Here is a 13,506-nt window from a genome sequence, read left to right as displayed (position 1 = left end):
CCCATGCAATGGCAATTATCTCCTCGATCTTTGACTCTAATTCCCTCGATGTCCTCTCCTCGATCCTAACTTATGTTTAATGACCAATTTAGCCTTACTTCCAGTGCCTAATTCCTTGCTCGGTCCTTTCTTACACGTAGGATTAGTTGGTTTGGAAGATATCTACAGGGAAGAAAGCAAAAAAGGGAAGCGTGCGCGGCACGTGTCCGAATCTCCACGTGATCTACACTTTTGTAGCGCGTCCAAACAAAGTTGTTCACGCTGGAACATTAGATTTAGATTTAGATTTGGATTGGATCCTCGCTGCCACCATCTCCACAGGCCAAGCACTCATGAGCGCGCGTGCTTTAGCTGCTGTCGGTGTGAAAGAGAACGCAATCTCTCTCAACTCTTCGACGCCCCCCGCATCCAAACATCCCAAATCGACATATGATGATGTGTAATTTACATGATTTGAATCTTTGCTTCTCTCTCCCACAAGAACAGAATTTTTGGTCCATTATTAATTGCCAGATCTCTGTCTCTTTCTCTCTCTCTCCCTTCCCTTCTTCCGAGCTCAAGATCCTCTTCCGCTCACATGATGAACAGTAGGTTGTAAGCCATTCGAGTAATAACACCACCTGAAGGTCACTTCCTCCGAGAAAATAATGCCATCAACATCTCCACTGGCAAGTAGTAATAAACCCAAATCAAAGTGAAGCTCATGGGAGCGAACCACTCCCCGTTCGTCACTCTCCTCGTCTTCCTTGCTTTTCTTACAGGTAATGAGCTGATCACTAGCTAGTTAGAGAAGAATTCATTAACTCGGAGTTCTGTGGTTTCTGATTCACATTGCGTGCTGCATAACGGGCTCTGCAGTTACGGCGGCAGCTCGGGCGGAGCCGCCGTTCGTTGGCGTTAACATTGGCACGGACGTGTCTAACCTGCTGCCGCCGGCTGACCTCGCTGCTTTCATCAAGGCGCAGCAGATCAAGCACGTCCGCCTCTACGACGCAGACCCGGCCATTCTCTCCGCCCTCGCCGGCGCTGGCGTCTCTGTGGCCGTTGGTGTGCCCAACAACCAGCTCCTCGCCTTGGGCTCCTCCCCGGCCACCGCGGCCGCCTGGGTCGCCCGCCGTGTGCTGCCCTTCCATCCGGACACTCCCATCTCGGCCGTGGCCGTTGGCGACGAGGTCCCCGCCGCGCTGCCGTCAGCCCTCCCTCTCCTCCTCCAGGCCCTCCGGTTCATCTCTTCCGCCCTCTCCGCCGCCAACCTCTCCTCCATCCCGGTCTCCACCCCGCTTCCCTTCGCTGTCATCCTCGACCCCTTCCCGCCCTCCCAGGCCTACTTCAACCAGTCCCTGGCCAACGCCTTCCTCCTTCCCCTCCTCCGCTTCCTCGCCGACACCGCCGCCCCGCTCATGCTCAACTTGTACCCCTACTACGCCTTCATGCAGGGCCACGGCGCCGTCCCCCTAGACAACGCCCTCTTCAAGCCCCTCCCCCCCGCCCTCGAGGAGGTCGACCCCAACACCCTCCTCCACTACTCCAACGTGCTCGATGCCATGGTCGACGCCGCCTACGTAGCCATGCGCAACCTCAACGTCACCACCGTGCCCGTGCTCATTACCGAGACTGGGTGGCCCGCCAACGGCTCCCGCCGGGACGAGCCTTACGCCACCCGGGAGCTCGCCAGCACTTACAACTCTAACCTCATCCGCCACGTGCTCGACCGGGCCGGAACGCCGCTGCACCCCGAGGCCACCCCCAGCGTCTACATCTACGAGTTGTTCGACGAGGACCTGCGCCCGGGGCCGGCGTCGGAGGCCAGCTGGGGCCTTTTCCACGGGAACGGGACCCCAGCATACCTGCTGCGCGTTGCCGGTACCGGGGGGTTACTGGCCAACGACACCACGGACCGGACGTACTGCGTGGCGGCGGAGGTGACGGACCGGCGGGCGCTGCAAGCGGCGCTGGACTGGGCGTGCGGCCCCGGGCTGGCCAACTGCTCGGAGATACAACCGGGGCAGAGCTGCTACGCGCCCAACAACTTGAGGAGTCACGCCTCGTATGCCTTCGACAGCTACTACCAGAAGGAGGGCAAGGCCGCGGGCTCCTGCTACTTCCAGGGCGTCGCCATGGTTACCACCACTGATCCAAGTGAGTCAATTGAGCTATTTTTGTCTTAATTCTTGTTGTTATTGCCCTGTTTGCAGTCTGTCATCTTAATTCATTGTTGCAGTCTCGGGTTGCTTTTAGTTTACCTGCAGCTCGAAGCTAATGTTAGAAGGATGAATGCAAAAATGACCTCTAACTATTAGTTCATGGATGGATTATAACGTTGGGTGGAGGAGTGAAAGAGATTAGCAGTAGTAGAATTAGTTGGGTTTACTGTGAAGATGGAGACCGAGAGAGAGAGAGAGAGAAAGAGAGAGTTTGGTGGGTAGGAGGAATAGACTGATGTTTGGTGGTGGCAGCACAGTGGCAGAATCAGAAATGGGACACTGAGGTCAGAGGAAAACATCAGATCAGAGCAGAGCAGAACAGAGTGTGCTGTAAATTCTTTGTGTTACTGCTTACATTTGAAGACCATCTGAGGTCAGAAAGGTTAGAGTACATCAGAAGAATGAGTTGTTCATGTTGGGCTTAGTTTCAAGGTCTTCTCCATGCCACCACTTTAAGAATGATGGATTCCAGGGCTTGGCTGAGTTGCTCATACTTGAATTGTAGTGGATCTTTGTAGCCTTTTACTCCATGGAAGTGGCTTGAAATCACATTAGCAGTGCTGGTGAATGAAGCACCAGAAGAATTCTTCTCGTGGAGGCCTTCGCATCCTTGAGAGATGCTGTCTGTTCTCTCGTCATCCATCGTGTGACACAATTAGGCCCTTCTGTCAAGTCTGATTTGCCATCACAATTGCTTCATTAGTGTATATCTTCAAGCTTTCAGCTTTTTTGCTATTCCTAATGTCATCAATGTTTTAGTTTCTTATTCTCTCCTTCAGTATTACTATGTATTGCCTTGTTGATTACTGAAAACACCATTCTTGTTATCTTGCAGGTCATGGGGATTGCATCTTCCCTGGAAGGTGAGAACCTATTCAACCATGATCTTTTGTCAGTTTTACATACAACTCTACGTTTCATCCCTCGGCATATCTCTGAGGACCAAAAACATTTTCCTTTCAGAATAGTACCACATTACCGAAGATAGATCGAAATCCATCAGTTTATATTTCCAGGAAATCTTTCGGCATATGTTGTTTCAGAACCATTAGTTCCTACCAAAAACCTCATTGGAAACATCATAGATAATGCAAATGCTATCATACTTGAAATGTTAATGGTTATGGTATTTTCTTCTGAACCTTGTTGTTCTATGCAGCAAGCGGATGAATGTTACAGTAGCAGGAATGAGTGTCATCCAAACAAGCAAGGCTGGTGCACCCTTCACACTGAGACTGAGAACAGGAATTGCTCATGACCAAATGACCCCCATGATCTTAAACATCTTGGTAGCTTCCGTCCTGTCATGGAGCATTTGGTCTTGATGTAATACTCAACAAAACTTCCAAGAGAGTCGAATTCTCTTTTGCGATTTCGTAAAAGCCATGAATCACATTTCCTTCATTCCTTCTGTAATATTTGTTCTTTTGTAACAAAATTTTGTTGTTCTTCTATTGTTTCTAATCCATTCTATTCTCTGGTGCTTCTGTGGAATCAAATCAAACAAAGTTATGTTTGAGATGCTATTTATCAGATTGCAAAGAACAACTCGAGCTGGTTTTCTATCTGCTTGGTCAGAGCACTTTAGATCAGTACTGTCAACATTGAGATGTGATCATTGGAGGAATGAATGACGCAGATGTGAGATTCAGAGAGTCTTTTTCGAGAGACTTATATACTGGATTGCCTCTCCTCTTCGAGATCGAAGAACTTGGAATCAATGGGACGGTGCATTGGATGCGACATTAAACCTTGTCGTGGATGAGAGTTTTACGAGTCTCTCAGTTGCCATGTCTTTTTCATGATCGAAGAACTGATAAGGTCTTTCCAATCCCCTTTTCTAAGACTCTGCACATGCCTTGCTTCCTTGCTTCCTCCTGATCCCAAGAGCCCCATCCTTCTTTCTGAGCCAAAAAGAGATCCAAAGTTGCATGTTTTGATCATCCATTCGCTCATAGGTCGAACTAAAAGATATCTTAATGATTAAGGAATGGCAACCTTACTCTCCTCTGCTGCAGTGCAGACGTAAGAAATGAGCATGAAGGACGAAAGGGAGAAGGGTGACATGGCAAGTGTCGGCAGGGCCTCGTCGTCTCCTCCGAAAGCTATAGTTTGGTTGGTGGCGGAATGCCTCGATCTCTTGTCTGTGTACGACCATCCAAGAAGACTGTTCCTGACGGAAGGCTTTGCAATGGAATCCTCGAGACGCGCCCGTGACGCTGGGCCATCTCTGAGCTCTCATCAATCATGGCTGCTTAGCTGTAACACCGCACTGGCGAGGGAGCAAGCAGGTGCAGCGGACCTGCCACCAGTCCTTCGCCATGCTAAGAGCGGTCCCAAAAAACCCTCGCTCTCTCCATGGTCAACCTGAGAGGAGGAGGCGATGGCCTCTCTCGTCTTCCTATTGCCCTTCGATGGAGGTCCACATAAGAACGAAGATGATGGTGCACAGCTCGAATCAAGGACACCTCTGTTCTTCACGTCTGCAAGTTCGTGGATCTCGTTTGCATGTCGAGGAGACTGATGTAGACATTGATGCTGCACATGTCCTGCTCCCATGTTGTTCTCTCTGGTCCCAGAAAGCAAGAAATAAATCACAACAATTTCTTGGAGTAATGTCTCTTGCAGCCATTCAATCAGCTCTGAATTGTTTTCTCAAGATGAAAGATGATGGCAAAGCAGTCCTCTTCCAACTAAAATTGAATCGGATCGAAATCGGGATCACTCGAACTTGGGGCTAAGACAGTGTAATCTTATCTATACATGACATGGTCAACCAACGACAGTTCCAAAAGTCTTCTCTTAATAGTCAAAGTAACCCTAAATAGATGTTGGAGTTTGATGCAACTATATACCCCACAAGACCATCTGCAGCATCAAGAAACACCGGCAATGTGTAGCTCCATATGTTACTGTATCAGCATGGTTGCTTGAAGCATTGGTAAACCAATTTAATGAAGAATCTTTGCCCAATAACACAAACCAAGCAGAGATTTCTATGTGCCCAATTGAGCAGTATATAAATAGTTTCTTCCTAGGCTTCTCGGCCTCCATTACTCCCCCCATCATCCCGTGACAGCTCACAGTACACCGCTCTCTCTCTACAAACACTTTACAAAAGGAGACGTAAGCCTCTCCTCTCTCCTCCACAAGTGCACTTGAGTACCCTCGCCGACCCTCTTGTGCTGCTCTATATTCCACTTGCATATTGTGGCCATAGATCTCCTCCACACTCTCTCTTGCTGCCTTTCTCTTTTGCCTCCTCGCTTTTCTTCTTTCTGTACTCAGCTGCCACTTAAGCCAGTCTCGAAGGATCCCAACCTTGGGAGCCAGGCCATAAGGATGGGAAGAACCAGCCCCATGGTTACTTTCTTCTTCGTGCTGCTTGTTGCTTCTGCTGTCCTGGGAGATGACCCTTACAGGTTCTTCACCTGGAACATCACATATGGAGACATCTGGCCCATGGGTGTCAAGCAACAGGTGCGCCCTTCACTTCCTTGGCCGTGTTTTCCTTGCTTCTCACTCTGATCCTGATCCTGGTTTACTCTTGGTGGCGGCAATGGTCGCGCAGGGAATCCTGATCAATGGGCAGTTCCCAGGGCCACAGATCGAAGCTGTCACCAACGACAACGTTATCATCAATGTCTTCAACAGCTTGCCGGAGCCGTTCCTCATCTCCTGGTCACACACTGTTTTTCCTTCTCCCCTTCTCAATCTTGCTTTCCTAGCACTTCAGCATCCCTCATTGATTTCTCTAGCTTCTCCTTTTTGTTCATGCCATGCTTCGTTCGACGCAAGTTCCATGAATAGCTTCAGATCTCCAGATTTCAAGCAGCAGTAAATAAGAGTGTCACAGGGTAAAAGAGTCACACTGCCATGGATGGTAACCTCTGAGCTGTTTCACCGTGGCAACAAGGGTCACACACACACACAGAGGACAAGCCATTTCATGGCATCGGGTAATGGGATCGGGTCACGTTGCTTGCCCTGTAGGAAAAGGGAGTGGGCACAAGTTCGAGGACATCTTGTGTCGTTTTCTTGAGGCTCCTTAGATCCGCAGGTGCTGACATCAATTAAATGCTCGTGATCTGTCAGTTCTTCCGGCGTTTGCTTCAGTGTCTCACATTGAACAGATCATACGGATTTTCCATGTCTCATGTCACACTGATACTTGTATGATACTGAATGAACGCATGGATGTCTCACAGGAATGGGATACAGCAGAGGAGGAACTCATGGCAAGATGGTGTGTATGGCACCAACTGCCCCATCCCACCAGGAAGGAACTTCACATATGTCATGCAGTTCAAGGACCAGATTGGGAGCTTCTTCTACTTCCCCTCGCTTGCTTTCCACAAGGCTGCAGGTGGATTTGGTGGCATCAGAGTCCTAAGTCGACCACTAATCCCTGTGCCATTCCCTCCTCCTGCTGGGGACTTCACTCTCTTAATCGGTGACTGGTACAAAGCTAATCACAGTGTAAGCACCCACTGTTATCTGCAGATCCCATTGTGATTCTTGAGTCTGCATTAATACATGACTGTGAGATCCCTTCGTTTCCTGTTTGCAGACCCTCAAGTATGTGCTTGACAGTGGTAGAGATCTAGCTTTCCCTGATGGGGTACTCATCAATGGTCGTGGATCCTACGGCAACACCTTCACCGTCGACCAAGGTATGATTTCCTGAACTCTTCTTGTTCTCGATGCACGAATTAATGCAAGCTTCCACGTTTCAGGTAGAACATACAGGTTTCGGATATGCAATGTTGGGTTGGCAACATCACTGAACATAAGAATCCAAGGCCACACGATGAAGCTGGTGGAGGTGGAAGGGTCTCACACCCTCCAAAACATATATTCTTCGCTCGATGTTCATCTTGCGCAATGCTACTCCGTCCTTATCACCGCCGATCAACCTGCAATGGACTACTTCATCGTCGTCTCAACCCGATTCACCAGCTCGGTGCTGACCACCACCGCCATCCTCCATTACAGCAATTCTGCTGGAAGGCCCGTCGGTGCGCCGCCAGGAGGTCCAACCATTCAGATCGACTGGTCTCTCAACCAGGCGAGATCTATTCGGTATTGCTGTGATCATTCTAGCAAAGTTGATTCTTCCTTTTGGTTCGTTTGGCATCTCTGTGTGTCTTCTTATCCATGCAAAAACCAGGTGGAATCTGACAGCCAGCGGACCGAGACCAAATCCACAGGGTTCATATCACTACGGCCTCGTCAACACAACGCGAACCATCAGGCTTGCAAACTCTGCACCGGTCATCAATGGCAAGCAGAGATATGCGGTCAATAGTGTCTCCTTCATTCCAGCTGATACACCACTCAAAGTAGCTGATTTCTACAAGATCCCTGGAGTGTTTTTCCCCGGAAGCATTCCTGATAACCCCACCTTTGGAGGTGGCTATCTCCAGACCTCCGTCATGGCAGCTAACTTCCGTGATTACGTTGAAATTGTCTTTGAGAACTATGAGAACACAATGCAGTCATGGCACATTGATGGATACTCTTTCTGGACCGTCGGGTACACTCCATTTCCATCCAAAACTTCATCCTTGTGATCTTTCTTTCATCTGATGCTATGATTGAAAGCAACAATTGCACACATTTGCAGAATGGATGGAGGACAATGGTCAGCAGCGAGCAGGAAGAACTACAATCTGAGAGATGCTGTTGCTCGTTGCACCGTGCAGGTACTTGTCCAGCCCTTTTCTACGCCAGCATAAAGTCTACAGCCATCAGCATAAGCTCCGTGAAATCACTTAGAATTCTTGATATGGATCCATTTCTTGTCTCTTTGCTACTTCCTCTGCATCTTCATGTAGGTGATTATTATATCTCAAGTCTAAAGATCATTCCTCAAACCAACTGCAACTTGAGTAGTAACCTGATCATCTTACCTTGGAAGCAAAACTGGAATGACTGAAATCTATCATCTTATCAAAGATTGTGTAACACGGCGATATGCTTCTGCTTGTTTTCAGGTCTACCCCAAGTCTTGGTCGGCAATCTACATGCCTTTGGACAATGTGGGCATGTGGAACATCAGGTCGGAGCACTGGGCTCGCCAGTACTTGGGCCAGCAGTTCTATCTCCGTGTGTATTCTCCTGCTAATTCATGGAGGGATGAGAACCCAATTCCGAGGAATGCCCTCCTCTGTGGCCGGGCATCAGGTCGCCGAACAAGGCCACTGTGATCAAGAACAGTAGACTCAGTTTCTCAACGTCACGAGGGGGTGACCAAGTAATAGTAGGAATCAGAAATGAAAGGCATTTCAAGAACTAAATCTCTAGAGGCTCCTTATCTTTGTTACTTCCATATATAAACTGGTCAGCATCTCTTTTGTTATCATTATTATTATTTTTTTCTTGTTGCTGATATTACAGCATTCTTGCTAGTTCATCCAACCTACTGTCTACCTCTGTCCTACTCCTATCTATGATTTAAGTTTAATGCCATTATCTTCAGCTACTTTAGTAACATGCAGTTGTTAAGATTGACCTTGATGATGCTGATGAATGACCTATCCATCCTAGCGGAAACTAACAATGAATTGCATGAATGAAGATTACAAGAAAGAAAGCAAATCATGGAGTTCATTTCTTCATTGACTAGTATGTTTTGGCTGCATGAAAATTTTCACAGAAAGATATTTTCCTCAGTGAGGACTTTCTTTCTTGATATATGTTTTATATGTAAAAGATATGTAATACATAAGTTTATATCAAGAATTCAGGAAAATAGTTGACTTTTTTTTTCAAATTTCCTTCAGTAAAACAAAAAAATGCTTCTTCCAAAAATAACTTCTGATGGTCATTCTAACAAAAAAGAAAGTTCAGTTCTTTTAACAAAATGTAAATTCCAATTGAAAAGTCTATGACACCTACATTAAAGGGATCAGAACTGAGAACTTAATATGAAGGATGCATTGCTCTCCTCTGAATTCTAGTTTCTCTAACCATAATTTTCAGAGATGTAAGCTATTGGTTGTCAACTCACACCGATGAGTTATATCCATGTAAAGATGATTCTTGTCACCCATTACAGCATGAAGGATGCAAAAAAGAAATCAGAGAGTTCAGTTCTGTGACAACTACATAGAAGAGATCAGAACTAAGAAATTAATACGAAGGATGCATTACTGTCCTCTGAATTGTAGTTTTTCTAACCATAATATTCAGAGATGTAAACTATCCATGTAAGGATGATTCTTATCACCCACTACATCAAGGTTTCTGTCTTGTCGTAAACAACCTTAATTAACACAAAAAGGTGTGAAATAATATTAATAAGACAGCATTCTCTGATACATCCTACAACATGGAATTGGAAATTCAAATTTCATTCGATAATATTCACTAACTTCCTCTTAAACAGTGAAAATAAACTGTCAAACTGATATAATAAGCTGATACCGACATCGGAAAAAAGAACTTACAATGCAAGCCAGTATTAACTATTGTTGATTTGCCATTCAAGTTTTGGAGCACGCTAAAAGACAGTATCAGCAAGCTCCGAAGCCCTGACCTGTTGACAATAAAATTAAAAGAATATATAGATAAATAGAAGACATAACCAAAGGCATGGCTAACAAAAGAAAACAACAATATTATCATCACCTTCTTTTCCATAACTTAGTAATCTCTCCACAGCTCCCTGTTTTCAGGATGGATATATGCCTAAAGCAGAATCATACAACTTGCAAGCATACGTTCAATTTGTATGTATAATCTAGAAATCTGTGGACAGGTTTGAGTAAGCTACATACTAAGCTAAAATAACAAAAAGGGTCACATGACAAGAAAAACGACATGATGCAGGACCAAAAGCGATATAATCAAAATACAACCAGGTTCAGAAGGATCACTTGCAAAGAGCAAATAATTGTGCAGTATATAAATTTTACCACACAAATCCCATACTTCATCAGAGCATTGCTACACTAGTGTATATCTCATGCCACATAAATCATTAAAAAAAAGAATATACATAAACTTGTAGAACTCAAGGTGAGGTAGCAGGCCAATAGCCACATCTGAAGTGCATGTAGGATATGCTTCCACATTTTTTTTCTTTTTGCAATTATGTAGCTAAATACTTAAAACAACACAAACATAAGATCCCAATTATTTGCAATCGGCTGTTGTATCCTTTATCCATTGAACTCTATAAAGACAATATCAGTGGTTAAACTGAGATTCATAAATTTTTTTATTCTTTCTCAGGGTTTTTTTTTTTTTTGGATCCTTTTATCTCTTCCTGATGCTAAGTAGCTTTGAACAAGTTCATATCAACTTAGATTATTTTTTTATATTATCCTTAATCATAATTAACTCAATTATTTTTAATATATATAATTTTATTTTATCTTCTCTATTAACTTCCCACATCCATCATCCATCTCAACATTCTCCATTTGACGAAATTGATGAAAAGATAGATGAAAAAATTAAACTTAACTGTTATCGGAGACATTCAAAGTACCATGCATAATTTCAAATCGGAAATTTCAAAAACATGAAGCTGAATTCTTTTTCCTTGGAACAAAAAGGTTTTTAACCAAAAAGTGAAGCTTTCTTAATAATTTTTTTGTAGATTTTCTCAAAGAAAAACAAAGTGAGCATATGGTCATAGAAAGCAATACAATCAATTATGAATCAGGAAAAGAAAGCAAAGTGAACATATTAAGAAACTCACAAAAAGATGCCATTTTCGCACCTGCTTCATCCTCCCTTGCCCTTTTTTTTTTTCTGCGATGATATGTACTCGAACCAGAGTTCCAGATCGGCCTTGTACCTCACGTGGCCATCCAATAACCATCCGAGATCCTCAAGACCCAGCGATATCGGAGATGTGCTTCGGCCACTTCTTCTTGTTATTCTTGCCGATCCCCTCGCCCTTCTCCTGGGCTTGTTCCTTCTTGATGACCTCGCCCAGGATGGTACGCTTCCGGAGGTTGCGAAGGCCGTAGGCCCGCCTTTCATACCGAAATATGCAGGCGATAATGTCTTGCTTCAGCGGGGATAAGGTGCTTGAGGCGGTACTCCAAGTCACAACGGCGGCGGACGATCTCGGCGTTCTTGCTGCGGGAGAAGAGACCGCGCCTCTTGAGGTCGTCGAGCGTATCTGTCACCCACTCCAGCCGGTACCGGACGACGTCCACCATCTCCGCCGCAGTCCGATCCCGCTCGTAACGTCGAAAACTTCGGGCCTTATAAGTCGAGCAATACTTTCGACTACCCATTCTCAAATCTACCTCCTTCAATAGCGAAGTACTTATGCGGGACCCAATATTATTTCCAATCACACAGCGGTGGAGAGTCTTTTGGTCTCTTCGTCAGTAGGTAGATGAGAAATTGGTCCACAAGCCCGTTTGAGCTTTTTAGCCCAAAATCCAAATTCAAATCCCGAATCCTAAAGCTACAGCCCGCATCTTAAAGGCAGAAGCCCATCGCAACTTGATACTCATATATATACACGTATCTAAAGACACCTCAAACTATAAAGAAGATTTCATTCATAAAAATTCAGATCAACGCACACACTAACTTCCAAGTCTGAACACTCCGGCACTTCGATACACACTCGGAACTAACCTGAGTACACCAATGTCTTCAGCGGATTCCGGGCATGTTGCTCCATGGCCATGAGCTGATGTTGCAGTCTTCGTCTGCAGACGTGATGGAAAGGGAAGAAGCCAACTCATTGCTCTTCAGGACCAACGACATTGTGAGTGCTTGGACGTCGAGCAGCGTGGATGTGTCGCCTTTCATGGGGCTGCCACCACCCGGTGGCTCGCATTTGATCTCGGTTCCTGCATAGAAGACAGTGGAAGATTTATGAGGAGGATGGAGTAGCAGTGTACGAGCCATTAAAGAGAAGCAGGGAGATTGGGTTTGACCGAACTCACCCATGTCACGATCCAACTTGGTGGCAGAACCCAAAGAAAAGCCTTGAGAGGCCTCCTTGATCCCTTCGTCACCGTCGTCGCCGAAAATTTGCGCCCACCGGGCGACCTGCTCGTCCGCCGCCTGCAGGGCCAACAGCTCACCGATCCTCATATCCTCGGCAACGCCTGTGCCCTGCAGCAGGGACTCCAGTAGCCCGCTACTGCTCTGCCCGTTGTCCCCTCCGACCAGCCCCGAGTACGATTGGCATGAAGGGAGCTCCGTTTCCACTGCGAACGCTGGTGACAGCGGTGGCGGCGGACCAATCTGATGCTGCTGCTGAAACAGAGAATTCGGGGTGGGTGGTGGCGCGAGGGGCGAGACCAGGAACCCGAAACCGAGCTGACAGGCGAATGGATTCTGCGGGAGCGGTGGAAGGGATATTCGCGGCGGAGGGTTAAAGTCGACGGGATTTAGCAACGGGGGCGGCGTCAGCGGGCGAGGCGATATGGGAGCCTGATGCTGCTGCTGATGGTGGCGGTCGAACCTGACGGCCTCTTGCAGATCCGGCGGGTAGATGGGCAGACCGGCACGTTGCCGCCGCTTGAGGCGGGTGTTCCAGTAGTTCTTGATCTCGTTGTCCGTCCTCCCGGGCAGCTGTCAGGATCAAAGGAACGAAAAGGATCAAACTTTGCCCGATAAGAGAAACCCGCAAAACAAAGGAGGAGAAGAAGGAGGAGGAATACTTGGGCGGCGATGCGTGCCCATTTATTGCCGAGCTGGGCGTGGAGGCGGAGGATGAGGAGCTCCTCATCGGGGGCGAAAGATCCTTTCTTGAGGTTGGGGCGGAGGTGGTTGGCCCAGCGGAGGCGGCAGCTCTTGCCGCATCGGGCCAGCCCGCTGTGTCGCCGCACCGCGTTCCAGTTCCCCTCCCCGTGCCGCCGCACGTGCTCCACCAGGATCGCGTCCTCCGCCGGCGTCCACGGCCCCTTCTTCAGTTCCTCGCCACCTCCACCCATTCCTCTTTCTCCGGATCCCCTCGCCTCCTCCTGCTCCACCATCGATGGCTCCTATGCTTCCTCGGCCTTCATGGCTTCTTCGTAGCTTTCTTTTTCTTTAGCTCCGGATCCCCTTTCTTTCTCTTTACCGCCTCGAAAAGATTACATTTTTCGACCTCTCTCTCTCTCTCTCTAAATATATCTACCTCTGTGTCTCTCTCTCTATCTCTCTCTTGAGAGAGAGAGAGAGAGAGAGAGCAATAAAAAACGAAAATAAAGAAAGATAAACAAAAGGGATAATATATGGAAATACAGAGGGAAAAAAAGCTCCTTTTTCTTTCCTACATTACGGATGCTCGGAGAAGAAATGATTTGATATCTCGAGCTCGAGGCGAAGACAGATG

General features: G+C 46.9%; 3 protein-coding genes across 3 annotated transcripts; 2 read left to right on the top strand and 1 right to left on the bottom strand.

The window, feature by feature from the left end:
- The first annotated feature begins 97 nt into the window (after nucleotides 1–97).
- On the top strand, nucleotides 98–3,684 carry LOC135635796 (glucan endo-1,3-beta-glucosidase 1-like). Its single transcript, XM_065147135.1, has 4 exons — nucleotides 98–761; nucleotides 859–2,139; nucleotides 3,040–3,067; nucleotides 3,364–3,684. The coding sequence occupies exons 1-4, from the start codon at nucleotides 704–706 to the stop codon at nucleotides 3,527–3,529; spliced, it is 1,533 nt and encodes a 510-aa protein (XP_065003207.1). The 5' UTR covers nucleotides 98–703; the 3' UTR covers nucleotides 3,530–3,684.
- A 1,571-nt stretch (nucleotides 3,685–5,255) lies between these two features.
- Nucleotides 5,256–8,697, top strand: LOC135635795 (L-ascorbate oxidase homolog). The gene is made up of 8 exons (XM_065147134.1): nucleotides 5,256–5,684; nucleotides 5,776–5,885; nucleotides 6,413–6,683; nucleotides 6,775–6,877; nucleotides 6,941–7,286; nucleotides 7,375–7,740; nucleotides 7,831–7,909; nucleotides 8,201–8,697. The coding sequence occupies exons 1-8, from the start codon at nucleotides 5,547–5,549 to the stop codon at nucleotides 8,411–8,413; spliced, it is 1,626 nt and encodes a 541-aa protein (XP_065003206.1). The 5' UTR covers nucleotides 5,256–5,546; the 3' UTR covers nucleotides 8,414–8,697.
- Nucleotides 8,698–9,662: 965 nt separating this feature from the next.
- LOC135636314 (transcription factor MYB120-like) lies at nucleotides 9,663–13,506 on the bottom strand. Its single transcript, XM_065147980.1, has 4 exons — nucleotides 12,851–13,506; nucleotides 12,128–12,761; nucleotides 9,837–12,031; nucleotides 9,663–9,744 (listed from the first exon to the last, which is right to left on the bottom strand). The coding sequence occupies exons 1-3, from the start codon at nucleotides 13,163–13,165 to the stop codon at nucleotides 11,832–11,834; spliced, it is 1,149 nt and encodes a 382-aa protein (XP_065004052.1). The 5' UTR covers nucleotides 13,166–13,506; the 3' UTR covers nucleotides 9,663–9,744; nucleotides 9,837–11,831.

Source organism: Musa acuminata, chromosome BXJ3-4 (genome assembly GCF_036884655.1).
Source record: "Musa acuminata AAA Group cultivar baxijiao chromosome BXJ3-4, Cavendish_Baxijiao_AAA, whole genome shotgun sequence".
Taxonomy (NCBI): domain Eukaryota; kingdom Viridiplantae; phylum Streptophyta; class Magnoliopsida; order Zingiberales; family Musaceae; genus Musa; species Musa acuminata.
The sequence above is the reverse complement of the archived record's forward strand: the minus strand, read 5'-3'. Positions and strand labels throughout refer to the sequence as shown.